Below are 17,998 nucleotides of genomic sequence, written 5' to 3'. Positions count from 1 at the left end.
GCTGGAGGAGGTGATAACTGACAATGGTGGGTAAAGGTGTACTTTCTTTGAGCCATGCAAAAGGGACAAAAAAAAAAACAAAAAAAAAAACTTTTAGGGAAGGGTTACAGTTTAGAAACTCAAGTCTTCTTTTTTAATGACATGTCAATGAGAAAAAAAGGATTTGACTCTTAGAAAACTTACCTTAGAGCCAAATTCACTAAAATGATCCTTTTTTTACTTATAATAAAATATATAAATAAATTAAGGAATCAATGATGGTGGTGGTGGTTATGTGCTGTGGAGTCGGTTCCAACTCATAGCCACCCTATACAGGGTGGTTTCCAAGGCTGTAAATCTTTACGGGAGCAGAAAGCCTCATCTTTCTCCTGCATAACAGCTGGTAGTTTCAAAATGCTGACCTTGAGGTTAGCAGCCCAATTCGTAACCACTACGCTACCAGAGCTTCTTAAGGAGTCAACAATAATCTATTTAATTAGAGGTGCATACCAGGGGAAGCATGAGGTCTGTGGAAGACATGATCATGCTGGGTGAAGTGGAGGGTCAGAGAAAAAGAGATGAACTAACCTCAATGAGATGAACTGACACAGTGGTCCAACAATGGGCTCAAACATAACAACAATTGTGAGGGAGGCACAGGACTGGGAAGTCTTTCATTCTGTCATTCATGAGGTCCCTATGAGTCCGAATCAGTTTGACAGCACCTAACAACAAGAATCTGGAGTCCTGGTGTGGCGCTGTGGGTTAATGTGCCAGACCGCAAAGCCATTTGAACTGTAAGGTTGGTAGTTCAAGTGCACCAGCTGCTCCTCAGAAACCCTATACAGGGTCACTATGGGTCGGAACTAACTCGACAGGACTTAACAATATCAACAACAACAAGAATCTGGAGAGTAATTATCAGCAGACTACTTGAAGTCCTGATGTGGCACTGTGTAATAAAACATTGGACCACCAGGTCATTATGAACTGCAAGGCCAGTAGTTCAAACCTACCAGCCACTCCTTGGAAACCCCATATGAGATGGGACTTAACAACAACAACAATAACACTTTAACCTAGGAAAATGCAATTAATATTTTCTAAGATTTTTGTCCTGGCCCCAGTGTCTTTATGTGTTACAAATTTCATAATTTATTTCCTTATCTATAAAATAGTGACAACATCTGCCAAATATGGATAATTAAAAAATTATTGGTAATGCATCTGAGAAGATGTAGCAAAGTATCTGTCATTCATTTTTCTTTTCTATTATCTAGTTCTGACAAAAAGTCTCTGACAATATTCTTGCTGAGGATTAGGAAACACATGGAAAGGAGATAGATAGTTACACATTGCTGAAAGTCCACGTTAGGAGAAAAAGTGAGAGTAACTGTTGGTGATAGGAAAAGACTGTGTAGTGCCACACTTCTTGATTTAAATCTACGGTTTCTCCTCTGGCTAGCTTATTCATCTGTAAAATTATGAGTTGACATATGTTACACATGAGACAAACTATGTAAAGAAACTATTACTTCAGGGAATCCTGGTGTGATGCTCTAGGAGAAGCACTGGACTTCTAACCACAAGGTCAGCAGTTCAAATTCACCATCAGCTCCTCAGAAACCCTATAAAGGATCTCTAGGCATCAAAACTGGCTTGACAACACTTAAAAGCAACAACAATATTTTAATAGCCAAAAATATTTCTTCTACACAGAAGATTGAAAAATGTTTTAACAATTGCCCTTGGAAATATGAAAACTCACATTTAAAAATGGTGATCAATTGATTTTAATTACCCACAGGGTTAGAAGGAAGTAAATTTTAAATTGCAGAACAGAAAATTTCATTTTCTGATACCAAGTTGTTAAATAAAGAATAGATTTAAGGAAAATTAAGAATTATTTGTCTTTGGAATTCTTCATAAATAAGAAACATTCTCCTCTGGTATGCATTCACTGTTATTTCTCATTATAGAATCTTTCAAGATCCCTTATGAATCTTGTATCCTAAAACTGCCAATTTTATATTCTTCCTCAGGCAACCAAATAAAGAATCTCAGAAAATTCTAAATTCTAATAAGGCACTATGGATATTGAGAGTTTCTTAATTCAATGTAAGCTCTATCTAGACATCTAAAGGATAACTTGTTATTACATAACAAGTTATTATAGCCTTTCAGTCTATATATACTAAATGTTTTAATTTCTTCACTGACTATAAATCAAAAAAACAAAACCAAATCCATTGTCATCAAATCAATTCTGACTCATAGCAGCCCTACACAGGATCTGCGACTTTAAATCTTTCTCCACTATCACTCAAAGGTGTTGCTATGTACTACTGTGAGGTCAGTTCCAACTCACAGTGACCCTGCAAAGGATTTCCGAGGCTGTAAATCTTTACTGGAATAGAAACCCTCATCTTTTTTCCATGCAGCAGCTGGTTGATTTGAGCTGCTGACCTTGCAGTTAGCAGCCCAATTTGTAACCCACTAAGCCACCAGGGGCTCGATAAATCAATGTAGGACCATAAAATAATGGTGCAATCTAATCCATCCTCATCAAGTTGACTCTGACTCCTAGTGACCTTACAGGACAGAGAAGAACTGCCATAGGATTTCCAAAGCTGTCATCTTTAAAGTCCTGGTGTGGCACTGTGGGTTAATGCACTGGACTGAAAAGTTGGTTTCAACCACAAGATCGGTGGTTCTAGCTTGCCAGCGACTCCTCAGAAACCCTATATTGGGTTGCTATGATTCAGAACTGACTCGACGGCACTTAACAACAATGTTTACTAGGTGCTGTTGGATAAGCACTGGACTGCTTTTGTGGATACGAGGGCAGTCAGTGGTTCAAACTCATCAGCTGCTCCTTGGAAACAGGATTACTATGAGTTGAAACTGATTCAAACGACACTTAACAATAACAACCATTACTAAGGAGTCCTGGTGTGGCACTGTAGGATATGTGCTGGACAGCTAACCGCAAGGTTAATTGTTCAAACCCACTGGCAGCTCCTCGAACATCCTATATGAGGTCACTCACTTAAAGTCAGGCCTGACTTGATGGCACCTAACAATAACAATCTTTACTAAATCAGACTGCTTTCTCCCATAAAGTAGCTGGTGGGTTTGAACTGCGAATGTAGCCAAGCATTCGACCATTGTGCCACCATAACTCCTCAATGATGCAATCTACACATAGAAATTAACCTCCTTGCTTCTAATTATTTATTTTTCATTTATTTACTTATTCTTCTAATAGTTACTATATGGAATTAAATGAAATAAAAAGCATAATAGGAAGAGCAAAAAACAGACCCTTATTCTGAAGAAATTTATCTTTAAATGGAACAAAAGTCAATAAAAAATGATATACCAAACATTTAGTTATGTTTTTAATGATTTTCCCCTCATACACTGATAACTAAGGAGAGTTGAAATGGAACACAAGTCTTACCTTTTGAGGGAGGTACCTCTTTTCCAGTGTAAGGGTGTAACTTTACTCTTTTCTTTCCTCTCTTAGATTCAAATACGTCTTCTATTTTCAACACAAACTGAAAAATACCAGAAACTACAAGTTAAAACCAACACCCTTAAGTGTTGCAGACTGATGACATAAACTTATTAATGCACATTGTTCAGAGTAGACTTATTTTACAAATGAAAACATTAAAATATTTCAATTTTGAATCAAAAATACCGCTCTTTAGTTAAATGATATGCTATTTTAATACAGTTCATGTAACATGGGTATAGAAAGTAGTAAAGAATATCTTCTGTCCAGAAGAAACCAGTACAGACTGTTAAGAGATTCTTTGTAATTCCATGTCACAACATGCAGAGAATCTGATTACTGTACTCCATACAATGACCAAGTTTTGACTATCAAACTCAAGTTTTTGCTTGCCCTAAGTAGGAAGTGGAACAATCACTCACTTGGAAGGCAGGGTGAGGCTCAGTTATTTCTGCTCCCAGGAATTTGTCAAAAAGAAAAGAATCACTCTTAAAAAACTTTCGTCAAAGGGAATACCCATCTCTCTGTTACTGGGAACACTAACACTATCATTTATTCTACAAATAATAAAAAAAGAGCAAAACTAGGAGACTCTCAAATATACTCAAGTACAAAAACCATACTTTTTTTCTTCCTCTCATCATTCATATTTCAAGCAAGTATAGCCTAGACCATTCATTTTTAAGTTGTTACATAACTGCTTTTCTCCTTTTAATAGGCATTTACTCATTAGAAATTTTTCTCTGTTGCTGAAAGAGGTGTGTGTATGGGTACATGTGTGTATCACAAAGAGGCATTGAAAGAGAGCAAAAAGACAGACAGACTGAACTGGAGAAAAAAGAGGAAAAAATCAGAGCTATCAACAAACCTTTAAAAGGCGGAAGTAATTTACTAGTCCATTTTCTTAAAATTCTAAGCTTTAAAAAAATACAATTATTCATCTTAATTTAACATTTTTAATGCCTAGAATTACACTGTTAAGAAGATTATATAAGACAGCAGCCAAAAGTTTCTTGAGACAACTGTTCCTGTTTTCTCTTTTGTTCTTGTTTCTTTAGCAATTTTGGCAATCAGCAGGTAGTGAATCAATCCAGTGGAAGAAAAAAATAGCATGTGAGAAACATGTGCTTCCAATATCCAGATTATTTCCACACTTCTGGATGAGTTATTTTTTTTAAAGGATTTGTATAGCTGACATTCAAGTAAAATATTACTAATGTTCTTAAATATTAACTATTCCAAACAAACAACAGAATCCAATATAAAATATTGTTACAGACTAATGGAGAGATCTATGAGGGTAAACACGTATTCTGAGTACACAATGACCAAAGATAGTATAATTATTAATGTACAGACAGTAAGTTTACTCAAATATTTTAAAGGAAACTATGTGTTCTAGAAATCAGAGGTGGTGGTGATGAGATGGGCAATATCACAACGGAACCAAAGGAAATCAAAAGGATAATAACAGAAAACTATGAAGAGTTGTACTCCAACAAATTCGAAAACTTAGAAGAGATGGATGCACTTTTAGAAAAACTCGACCTACCTAAACATACACAGAGTAAAGCAGAAAACTTGAACAGACCTATAACAAAAGAAGAAATTGATCAGGTCATCAAAAAACTCCCAAACCAAAAGAAGTCCAGGCCGAGATGGCTTCACTGATGAGTTCTACCAAACATTCAAGGAAGAGCTGTCACCAATTCTACTCAAATTATTCCAGAATATGGAAGAGGACGGAAAACTACCTAATACATTTTATGAAGCAAGCATAATCCTAATACCAAAACCAGGGAAGGACATCAATAAGAAAGGAAACTACAGACAATTATACCTCATGAACAAAATCCTATCTCAACAAAATCCTAGCCAACAGAATCCAGCAGCACATCAAAAAAAATAATACATCAAAACCAAGTGGATTTCATAAAAGAGATGCAAGGATGATTCAACATTAGAAAAACAATCAATGTAATCCATCACATAAATAAGTAAAAGGAAAAGAATCACATGATCATGTCAATTGATGCAGAAAGACATTTGACAAAATCCAACATTCCTGATAAAAACACTCAACAAAGTAGGAATTGAAGGGAAATTCCTCAACATAATCAAAAGCATATATACAAAACCAACAGCCTACATCACTCTCAATGGAGAAAAACTGAAAGCCTTCCCTCTGTGAACTGGAAACAAATAAGGATGCCCTTTGTAACCAGTCCTTTTTAATATTGTGGAAGTATTAGCCAGAGCTATATGGCAAGATAGGGAAATTAAAGGCATCCAAATTGGCAAAGAGGAAATAAAACTCTCACTACTTGCAGACAATATGATCCTATAAATAGAAAACCCCAAAGACTTAGTAAAAAAGCTACTAGACATCATTGGAAGAGTCAGCAAAGTGGCAGGGTATAAGATCAACATACAAAAATCAGTTGGATTCCTCTATAGTAACAGTAACAGTGCTGAAAAGGACATTAGGAAAGCAGTAATCATTTACAATAGTTGCCCAAAGGATGAAATAGTTAGGAATAAACATAACCAGAAAAACAAAGGACCTATACAAAGAGAATTACAAAACACTACTACAAGAAACCAAAAGAGACTTACAAAAGTGGAAGAACATACCATGTTCCTGGATAGGAAGACTCAACATCATGAAAATGTCAATACTACCCAAAGCAATTTACACATATGATGCATTCCCAATCCAGATTCCAGCAACATTCTTCAAAGAGATGGAGAGGACAATTACAAACTTTATATAGAAAGGAAGGAGACCCAGGATAAGCAAAGCACTGCTCAAGAAGAAAAAGGTTGGAAGCCTCTCACTCCCCGATTTCAAAATGTACTACACCATGTATAGGGTTTCCAAGGCCTTAAATCTTTATGGGAGCAGAAAGTCTCTCTTTCTCCCTCAAAGCAACTGGTAGATTTGAACTGCAGACTTTGCAGTTAGCAGCCCAGTTTGTAATCCATTATGCTACTAGGGCTCTTTAGAATTACAAGGCAAGGAATTAAATATACATTTAGCTTATGAACTAGGAAGAAGAGCTTAGATTGATCTTCTAGTTGCTGGAAATAGTGTAGAATATTTTTCCTAAGAAATTATAGAAACCATATTGCTGTTGATACTTAACAAAAAAAAACAATACAAAACATTAGGCAATCTACTCTAGCAAACAATCTCACACAGGCTTCCACAGCAGGGAGAGAAAGGAAGGGTGGGGAAGAGGCATATGGACTAGATCAGTGGTTTTCAAATTATGAAAGCAGTTTCCCTTCCAGGGATAGACTTAGTCATCAAAGGGGGAATAAATGAAAAATGTTTTTCTTGTGGAATGCTGTTCCTGAAGATACTACGAAGCCAAAATTTCTATTGCATATGGACTCTACTAAAAGGACTGAATCCAAGGAAGATCACTGGTAGAAATGCTAACAGTCTGTTCTTGTCCGACAACCAAGAGTTCAGTTGCTCCTTTCTTTTTCCTCACTCTTCAAAAAGTCTTTGGAAAAATATGAGAAAAGGCAAAGTTGGACAATACCACCTATAATCAGAAAGGGAACAGACTTTGAGTACTCAGGGGATACACTACATAAAATGTTGAGGCATGAAGTAAAAAGATGTCCTTGGGTCTCAATTAACTCTACAATCTGTAATTCTTAAATATTTGGTAATGCTATTCCAAGAACCACATCTAAATGCAATCCCTTATGTGTTTACATTCTTACTCTTGTGAACACATAGACCTGTTGTTTCTGGGCCATGTGGGAGGCTGGTTTGTTGTACCAACATGATCTACATGATTGCAGAGCTACTGCCAGATGTCTCATGGTTCTTTAAACCTCTGAATTTTAAAGATTCCTCACTATAAATAGCTAAAAGTTTTGTTTGTTTGTTTGTTTCCATTGAGACACATCAGTTTAATACTTTAAAAAACAAACAAACAACTGTTTGCCTTTAACTCTTCACATACTAAAGAGGGAGGGGCAGGAAATAGATCAGAAGATTTAAAGTAATTATGGAACATGAGTTGCTAAACCAAGAAACAGCTGTGACTTTTGTTTAATGTTAAAATCAGGTATACTTCTAAGCCAAGATGGGGTAGGCAGACACACTAAGATCCTCTGCAACAAAGACACAGGAGACCAAGTGAAACAGGTATCAACAATGATCTTGGAACCCTGAGCTTCAGAGGATAGGACAGAGAGGTGGACTCATTGGAAAAGGAACCTCAACAGGAGCTGTGAAAAAGAAGAAAAACAGGTGGAATATAGGCCAGCATGGAGCAGCCTGGCCATCTTGAGCTTTTTCCATCAGCTATGGATACAGCAGCTTGTGGGCACAGGATGCAGCTGGGGCTTAGCAGCAAGGGGGTGCAGTTCTCTCTTGTTCCCGCGCCCACCTGGTAACTGTGAATATAATCAGGCCCCATGCTCACCAACCCAGCAGCCAGTGGCATCCCCTCCTGCACGGCCTTTGTTCGGCCTGGGGTCAGGGGCCTGGCATAGTGCCCCTTCAACTAGAGGCATGTGAACCACCCTGAGCTATGCTCCACAGTGAAGAGAAAACTGCACTTACACTTCCAGTCTCAGCACATTCACGAGGAGATAGCTGGTGAGTGTCTGAGAACACCCCAATATAGAATCATCAATTAAATATAAATATGACAGTGTGTCAGAGACTTTGGCTTATATGAAGAAACAAGACACAGTGCCTCAAACAAGTGACCAAAATATAATCAGAAAACATAATAACAAAAATGGTAATCAGACTACCTGATAAGGAATTCTGAACTATGTTATTTAGGCACCTTCACCAAATTGACAGAATGATCAAGAAAACTGCAGATGAAATTAAGGAAAGTACACACAAAACAATGGACAATATTTTGATATCCCATGCGAGTAAAGTTTTACTAAAGGTAATACAGAAATGGCTTCAAGTATACACTGACAGAGAATTTCAAGGTTCAAGCCAGATTCAGAAGAGGATGTGGAATGAGGGGTATCACTACTGATGTCTGATGGATCTTGGCTGAAAGCAGAGAATACCAGAAAGATGTGTACCTGTGCTTTATTTGCTATGCAAAGGCTTTTGATTGTGTGGATCATGACAAGCTATGAAGAACATTGCGAAGTATGAGTATTCTGGAACACTTAATTGTGCTCATGAGGAATCCGTACATGGACCAAGAGGCAGTTGTTTGAACAGAACATGGGAACACTGAATGGTTTAAAATTAAGAAAGATGTGAGACAGGGTTTTATTCTTTCACCACACTCATTCAACCTGTATGCTGAGCAAATAATCCGAGACACTGGGTTATATGAAGAAAAAAATGGCATCAGGATTGGAGGAAGACTCATTAACAACCTGTGATATGCAGATGCTATAACCTTGCTTACTGAAAGTGAAGAGAAAATACTTACTGATGAAGATCAAAGAGCACAGCCTTCGGTATGGATTTCATCTCAATGTAAAGAAAACAAAAATCCTCACCACTGGACCAATGAACAACATTCTTATCAATGGAAAAAGGTTGAAGGTGTCAAGGACTTCATTCTTCTTGGATCAACTATCAACACTCATGGAAGCAGCAGTCAAGAAATCAAACGACATATTGCATCAGGCAAATCTACTGCATAAGACCTTTTTAAATAGTTAAAGAGCAAAGATGTCAGCTTGAGGACTAAGGTACATCTGACCCAAGCCACTGTATTTTCAATAACCTCATATGCATATGAAAGCTGGACGGTGAATAGGGAAGACCGGAATGGTGTTGGAGGAGAAGATTGAAAATGCCATGGGCTGCCAAAAGATTAAACAGATCTGTGTTGGAAGAAGCGTAGTCAGAGTGCTTCTAGGAGGTCAGGTTGGCTAAACTTTGTCTCTTATACTTCGGACATATTGTCAGAAGGGACTGGTCGCTGGAGAAGGATATCATGTTTGGTAAGGTGGAGGGTCAGGGAAACAAAGTAAGACTCCCAGCGAAATGGACTGGCAAAGTGGCAACATCAATGGGCTCAAGCGTGACAAAAATTGTGAGGCTGGCTCAGGACCGGGCCATGTTACATTCTGTTGTGCATTGGGTCGCTATGAGTCGGTACAGACTCGATGGCACCTAACAACTACAACAACAACAAAATAAAAACTATAAAAAATCCAGGAAACAAACTGACAAATAAGCGAAAAAGTGGAAACTTTTTTTTCCCAATCACTCCTTGGAAACCCCATACAAGGTCACTATGACTCGGAACCCGACTTAATAGCACTTAACAACAACAATAACAATAAAAAACAGCAATTAGAAGGCCAGAAGATTGACACTAAGACTTTGGAAATAGGTAACATATTGAAAGGGCAAAGAAATTGAATAAATGGAAGGTCAAACTACTGAGCTTGAAGAAACATCTCTCAATATTCATCTACTAGGTTAATCTACTAGAACAATCTCAAGTGTAACAGTGATTATGGGGATGGTGCATGATCAAGCAGTGCTTTGTGATGTTGTGCGCAGGGTCACTATGAGTTGGAACTGACTTGACAGCACCTATCAACAACAATAACAAAGAACAATCAGAAAAATAAATGAAAACATCACCCCAAAAACCTAAGAGTTATATGGGACACAATCAAGAGGAATAACTTATGTGTGATTGGAATTCCAGTACAGGAATAGACAAAAAGAAAAAAACAAAAATACATAGAATATTATTCAAGAGTTGTTGGAGGAAAACTTCTCTAATATCATGAAAGACAAGACAGCCATTCAAGAAGTTGAATGAACTCCAAACAGGATGACACCCAAAATAAAAACACCAAGACATCATCAAACTTATCAAAACCAAAGACAAGAAAAGAATCCTGAGAGCAGTTCAGGAGAAACCATCCAGCCAAGAACACAATCTACAACACTCTGAAAGAAGAAAAAAATGCCAACCAAGAATCATAAAAAGCAAAATTGTCCAAAAATTATGACGATGAAATTAGGTCATTTTTCAGATGAAAAGAAATTAAAAGAATTTGCAAAACCAGACCAACCTCACAAAAAAATATTAAAGTGGGTTCTTTGGATGGATAATCAACAACAGCAGACAACAACCAAAGACTAACATACATGATGATATCACCTAGAACTCAACCCAGATGTTGTTGTTAGGTGCCACTGAGTTGGTACCAACTCATAGTGGCCTATGCACAACAGAATAAAACAATGCCCAGTCCTGTGCCACTGTGCCAATCTATTTCATTAGGGGTCTTCCTCTTTTTCTCTGACCCTACAATTTCCCAAGCATCATATCCTTCTCCAGAGACTGGTCCCTCCTGATAATTTGTCCCAAGTATAAGAGACCAAGTCTGGCCATCCTGGCTTCCAGGGAGCATTCTCGTTGTACTTCTAATACAGATTGGTTTGTTCTTTTGGAAGTCCATGGTACTTTTAATAATCTCTAACACCATAGCTCAAATGCCTCAATTCTTCTACGGTCTTCCTTATTCACTGCTCAACTTTCTATGCATATGAGGTTATTGAAAATAGCATGGCTTGTGCAGCAGATTTGCCTAATGCAATACATTGTTTGATTTCTTGACTCCTGCTTCCATGAGTGTTGATGGTTGATCTGAGCAAAATGAACTCTTTGACAACTTCAATCTTTTCCCCATTTATTTGGATGTTGTTTATTGGCCCAGTGGTGAGGATTTTTGTTTTCTTTATATTGAGATGCAACTCATACAGAAGGCTGTGGTCTTTGATCTTCATCAGTAAATATTTTAAGTCCTCTTCACTTTCAGCAAGCAAGGTTGTATCATCTGCATATCGCAGGTTGTTAATGAGTCTTCCTCCAATCCTGATGCCATATTTGTCTTCATACAATCCAACTTCTCAGATTATTTGCTCAGCATACAGAATGAATAAGTATGGTGAAAGGATATAACCTTGGTGCACACTTTTCCTAATTTTAAACCATTCTGTATTCTCTTGTTCTGTTCGAACAACTGCCTCTTGAGTTGTGGAATACTCATACTTCGTAATGTTGTCCATATCTCGTCATGATCCACACAATTGAAAGCCTTTTCATAGTCAATAAAGAAAAGGTAAACATCTTGGCTCTTCAAGCCAGGATGGCCAGACTTCATCTGTCAAACTTCAGGCATATTGTCAGGATGACCAGCCCCTGGAGAAGGATATCATGTTTGGTAAAATAGAGGATCAGAGAAAGAGAGGAAGACCCCTAATGAGATAGATTGGCATAGTGACAGCACCGATGGGCTCAAATGTAGCAACGATTGTGAGGTTGGTGCAGGATTTCGTTCTGTTATGTATATGTTTGCTATGCGTTGGTAATGACTCCATGGCTCCTGACAACAAGCAACAACATTGATTACTACAGTAGTGAGGATTTTAATTTTCTTTTTGTTGCGGTATAATCCATAATGAAGGCTTCAGACTTTGATGTTCTTCAATAAGTGCTTTAAATCTTCTTCACTTGCAGCAAGCAAGGTTGTGTCACTTGTGAGTCACAGGTTGTTAATGAGTCTTCCTCTAATCCTGATGCCTTGTTCTTCTTCCTGTAGTCCAGTTTCTTCGATTATTTGTTCAGAATACAGATTGAATACATGAAATAATAAAGCTGTGATACATACTTTTCCTGATTTGAAACTACACAGTATCCCTGTTCTAATTTAACAAGTGATTCTTGGTCAACATATAGGCTCCACAGGAGCACAATTAAAGTTTTCTGGAATTCCCATTTTTCTCAATGTTATCCATAATTTGATATGACCCACACAGTCTAATACATTTACAGTCAATAAAAAAAAGAAAAACATCTTTCTGGTAGTTTCTGCTTTCAGATAAAATCCATCTGATATTGGCAATGATATCCCTGTTTCATGCCTTTTTATGAATCAAGCTTGAATCTCTGGCAGTTCCCTGTTTATGTACAGCTGCATCCATTTTTTAATTGCCTTCAGCAAAATTTTACTTGTATGTGATATTAATGATCTTGTTTGATAATTTCCACAATCTGTTGGATCACCTTTCTTTGGAATGGGCATGAATACTGATCTCTTCTAGTCAGCTGGCCAGGTAGCTGTCTTCCAAATTTCTTGGCAAAGATGAGTGATCCCCTCATCTATGCATTTGTTAGATTCCATATGCAAAGGTAAATAAGAAAGTATTGCTATTAGAGTTCCAAGGAGTTCTGGTAGCGTAGTGGTTATGAGTTGGGCTGCTAACCTCAAGGTCAGCAGTTCAAAACTACCAGCCATTCCATGGGAGAAAGATGAAGCTTTCTGCTCCCATAAAGATTTATAGCCTCAGAAACCCTATACAAGGTCACCAGGAGTCGGAATCGACTCCACGGCACACCACCACCACCACCACCATTAGGGTTCCAGTTCATACCTGCATGGATTTATTCCAAAAAGAAATGTGTTTAAACATGTCTTTGTGATCAGTGGATGCAGAGAAGTACAGACAAGTTCTCTGAGAAATACACTTGTCTTAGTCTTGTTTAGGGCGCCTTCAAAAAAAAAAAGGCCCAATCAAACTGTGACTTCTGAAGTGTAAATTGCAACAATTTGATGAACCTGACCTTTGCATATGGATGTAGTTGCTCAAAATTCCAAAAGGCAAGGAGTCTTCACATCAAAGATAAAGCCTATCCCTTCAGTACACAGGGTTGATAGGGATGAGCAACTTAGATATTGGCTATAAATGCACAAAGTGCATTTAAATGGGGGCTATAAAGGCACAAAGTGGCTGGCTTACAAGTTTTCAAGAGTGTGCTTAGTTTCAGAGCAGGTAGGGTACGGTAGAATCCCCACTACATAGTTTTCCTTTTTTCTATATGGGTCTGGTGAAAGGGGATGGGGGAAGATGGGGATAGGATAGGATTCTTTTAATTTAATAGTGAGTAACTGTTATCATGACTAATTGAAATCATCACAATTGTAAAGGTACAAGATATGAAACAAAAAGGGGGGTATGGTTAATCTTTCAATCCAGGAACACAGGACCCTAGGACCATCAAGAGGGAAGAGCATGAGTGGAATGCGGGATCCAAACCTGAGAAGTAGCAACACCAGAGATGGAAGCAAAGGTGATGGCATAGAGAGACAGAGCAGCTGAGGATTCTAGACCCATGGAATAAGAAAGGATGTGTGCAAGCGGGCAGGAGGCTGGCTTGCAAAATGTATTTCTTGGTTGTTTAAATGAATATATATTTTCTGTGTGTTTTGTGTATATCAGGAAAAAGAGGGAATAGAGATAAATACTGTTAACTAATGGTACATGGAGGGATGAAGGAGTTTGTAATCACTGCAATGAAACAATATATGATTGGCTACTGTAAAATTGATGATCTGCCCTATAAACTATCACTCAATTCACAGTAAAACATTCAAAAGAAAAAAAGTGGCTTCTGAGAGCATCTGCTGGGTCAGTTACAGTTAAAGCAGAGAGGTCAGCTCAGAAGTCTACAGCAACTTGTTGCTGTTAGATATCATCAAATCAGTACTGACTTATAGCGACCCTATGTACAACAGAAAGAAACACTGCCCGATTCTGCACCAACCTCATAATTGCTGCTACATTTGAGCCCATCACAGCTGCCATGGTGCCAGTCCCTCTCATTGGGGGTCTTCCTCTCTTTCTCTGACCCTCCATTTTACCAAACATGATATCCTTCTGAAGGAACTGGTCCCTTCTGACAACATGTCTGAAGTATGAGAGAAGAAGTCTGGCCATGCTGGCTTCCAGGGAACATTCTGGCTGTACTTCTTCTAACACAGATGGGTTTGTTCCTTTGGAAGTCCATGGTACTTTTAATATTACCCTTCAACACCATAATGCAAAAGCATCAATTCTTCTACAGTCTTCCTTATTCAATGTCAAAGTTTCCATTCATATGAGGTTATTGAAAATATCATGGCTTGCACCAGGCGCACCTTACTTCTCAAACTGACATTTTTGCTCTTTTAACAGTTTCAAGAAGTCTTGTGCAGCAAATTTGCCAAATGTAATACATTGTTTGATTTCTTGACTGCTGCTTCCATGAGTGTTGATGGTTGATCCAAGCAAAATGAAGTCTTTGACAACTTCAGTTTTTTTCTCCATTTATTGTGATGTTATTTATTGGTCCAGTGGTGAGGATTTTTGTTTTCTTTACGTTGAGGTACAACCCATTCTGAAGGCTGTGGTTTTTGATCTTCAACAGTAAGTATTTTAAGTCTTCCTCACTTTCAGCAAGCAAAGTTGTATCATTTGCATATTGCAGGATGTTAATGACTCTTCCTTCTATCCTGATGCCACACTTTTCTCTTTATAATCCAGCTTCTCGGATTATTTGCTCAGCATACAAATTGAACAAGTATGGTGAAAGAGTACAACCCTGTTCCACACTTTTCCCAATTATAAATCATTTAGTATTCCCTTGTTCTGTTCAAACAACTGCCTCCTGGCCTATGTACATGTTCCTCATGAACACAGTTAGTGTTTCAGAATACTCCTTCTCTGCAATGCTCTCCATAGTTTGTCATGATCCACACAATCAAATACTTCTGCATAATCAATACAGCATTGATAATCATCTTTCTGGTATTCTCTGCTTTCAGTCAAGATCCATCTGTTGTCAGCAATGATATCCCTCATTCCATGTGCTCTTCTGAATCTAGCTTGAACCTCTAGATGTTCTCTGTTAATGTATGGTTGCAGTCATTCTTTAGCAAAATTTTGCTTACATGAGATATTAATTATATTATCTAATGATTTCTGCATTCCTTTGGGTCACCTCTTTTGGAATGGGCATAAATATGGATCTCTTCCTATCAGTTGGCCAAGCAGATGTCTTCCAAATTTCTTGGCAAAAACCAGAGTACCTCAAATGCTTTGTTAGTTTGTTTAAAGATTTCTCATTTGTATTCCATTAATTCCCAGAGCCTTGTTCTTTGCCAATGCTTTCAATGCACCTTGGATTTCCTTCTTCAGTATCATTCACTCCTGATCATATGGTACCCTCTTGAAATGGTTGAAGAACATCACTCATTTCTTTTTGGTACAGTGACTCTGAGTATTCCTTCCATCTTATTTTGATACTTTCTGCATCAATCAATATTTTGCTTCAATATTGAAAGTCAAGTCTTGAATTTTTTATTCAGTTCCCTCAGCTTGAGTAATGCTGAGAGTGCTCTGCCCTTTTGGTTTTCTAACTCCACATCTTTGTACATTTCACTATAATATTTGACTATGTATTCTTGAGTTGACCTTTGAAATTTTCTATTCCTCTCTTTTACTTCCTCATTTCTTCCATTCATGTTAGCATCTGTATGCTACACAACAAGTTTCAGAGTCTCTTCTGACATCTTGGTCTTTTCTTTCTTTTTTGTTTTCTTAATGATCTTTTGCTTTCTTCCTGTATGATGTTCTGATGTCATCCCACAACTCTCTGGTCTTTGGTCTTTAGTGTCTAATGCATCAACTCCGTTCTTGATGATCTCTAAATTCAGGTGGGATATGTTCAAGGTCATATTTTGGTTCTCGTGGACTTGTTTAAATTTTCTTCAACTTCAGCCTGAATTTGCATATGAGCAATTGATGGTCTGTTTCACAGTCTGACCCTGGCTTTATTTTGGCTAATGATATGGGGCTTTTCTGCCAAGTTTTTCCCAGAGATGTAGTCAATTTGGTTTCTGTGTAAGCTGTTTGATGAGGTCCATGTGTATGTCTTTTATGTTGTTTAAAAAATGCATTTGCACAGAAAAAGTCGTTGGTCTGGCAAAATTTTATCATGTGATCTCCTGCATCATTTCTATCACCAAGGACCTATTTTTAACTACTGATCTATTCTCTATTTCCTATCTTTGCATTCCAATTGCAAGTAATTATCAGTACACCTTGATTGCATGTTTGATCAATTTCAGACTGAAGCTGGTGGAATTCTTCAATTTCATCTTCACTGGCTTTAGTGGTTGGTTTGTAAATATGAATAATAGTTGTATTAACTACTCTTTCTTGCAGGCGTATGGATATTATCCTGTCACAGATAATTATCCTGTCACAGCGCTGTACTTCAAGACAGATCTTGATATGCTCTTTTTGATGATGAACTAGCAACTAGCAACTGTTTTTGGTACTCCAAAAGAGTAGTTTTTTGGTTTTTTTGAAATGTTTTATTGTGAATTATGTGATAGTTTACATGGGAGAACATTAGCTTTACGTTCATCCTATCATATATAGTTTCATTGCCATGGTTACAATCCCCTCTATGCATCATCAACCAACCAAAGTGTATACATTATAAGCCTGCCCTACGGTTGTCAGCACACAGCCCCTCTCCCTCTCTGGATCTAAAGTTCCCAGCCACTCCATCTCTCCACGTCATTGTCTCTGCCTCCATCTCTGGCGTCACTGCTTCTCTGGGTAGGGTTCCACTCTCCGCTCTTCTCCCTTGATGGTCCCAGGGACCTCCACTCCTAGACTGCAAAGTCAATCACTCCCCTCCTTTTGCTACAAAACGTCTACCTTTACATTTCCAACCCTCACAATCAATCCTGATAACAATTATTCACTATTGTATCACAAGAGACCTATCTGCATCTCCTTTCATCAGCCCGAAGGGGTAGTCTTGATAGAGTCTCTTGAAAGACATAGAATAATCATGGAGCCTGATCAGAGAGACATCTTAAGAAAGTTGAAAACGACATTGGTGAGGAAAAGGCCAGCAAAGTTGCTCTGAGAAAATTTTCAACCACAATAATGCACCTGCTTATTCTTTACAGGTAGCACAGGCAGTTGTCCTATGAGAATTTCTGGGAAACTATACTGCATCCACCATACAGCCCTTACTTTGCCCCTGCAGACTTCTTTTTGTTCCCAAAACTCAAACACAATTTGAATCCCTCAAGAATGCCAAATTTAGTATCCAATCTGTCTGGGAGGGGCTGATGAAAGGAGATGGGGATAGGACTCTTGTAGTACAATAGTGAATAATTGTTATCAGGACTGACTGTGATGGTTGGAAATGTATAGGTAGATGTCTTGTAGCAAAAGGAGGGGAGTGATTGACTTTGTAGTACAGGAGTGGAGGTCCCTGGGACCATCAAGTGAGAAGAGCGGAGAGCGGGACCCTACCCAGAGAAACAGTGACGCCAGAGATGGAGGCAGAGACAATGACATGGAAAGATGGAGTGGCTGGGGATTCTAGACCCAGAGAGGGAGAGGGGCTATGTGCTGATGACTGGGGGGCAGGCTTACAGGGTATACCCTTTAGTTGTTTGATGATGCATGGAGGGGATTGGAATTATGGCAATGAAATGATATACGATAGGATGAATGTAAAGCTAACGTTCTCCCACGTCAACTATCACATAATTCTCAATAAAAACTTAAAAAAAAAAAAGAATGCCAAAACCCCAGAGACATTCTGCTGTTTTGCTTGTCGGGCATGGGGAATGGGGAGTTAATAGATGTTACTGTTTTTGCAATCATCC

General features: G+C 38.1%; 1 protein-coding gene across 2 annotated transcripts in view; it reads right to left on the bottom strand.

Annotated features, from left to right (window-relative positions):
- The window catches only part of DENND2C (DENN/MADD domain containing 2C), a 65,433-nt gene that overhangs the window by 42,031 nt on the left and 5,404 nt on the right, over positions 1-17,998 (bottom strand). For both annotated transcript variants that reach the window (XM_006865881.1, XM_006865882.1), the window contains one exon: positions 3,443-3,539. In XM_006865881.1, coding sequence (XP_006865943.1) covers positions 3,443-3,539 — 97 coding nt within the window. The remainder of the gene's footprint in view (positions 1-3,442; positions 3,540-17,998) is intronic.

This window comes from Chrysochloris asiatica, unplaced genomic scaffold (genome assembly GCF_000296735.1).
Source record: "Chrysochloris asiatica unplaced genomic scaffold, ChrAsi1.0 scaffold00085, whole genome shotgun sequence".
Lineage (NCBI taxonomy): Eukaryota > Metazoa > Chordata > Mammalia > Afrosoricida > Chrysochloridae > Chrysochloris > Chrysochloris asiatica.
The sequence above is the reverse complement of the archived record's forward strand: the minus strand, read 5'-3'. Positions and strand labels throughout refer to the sequence as shown.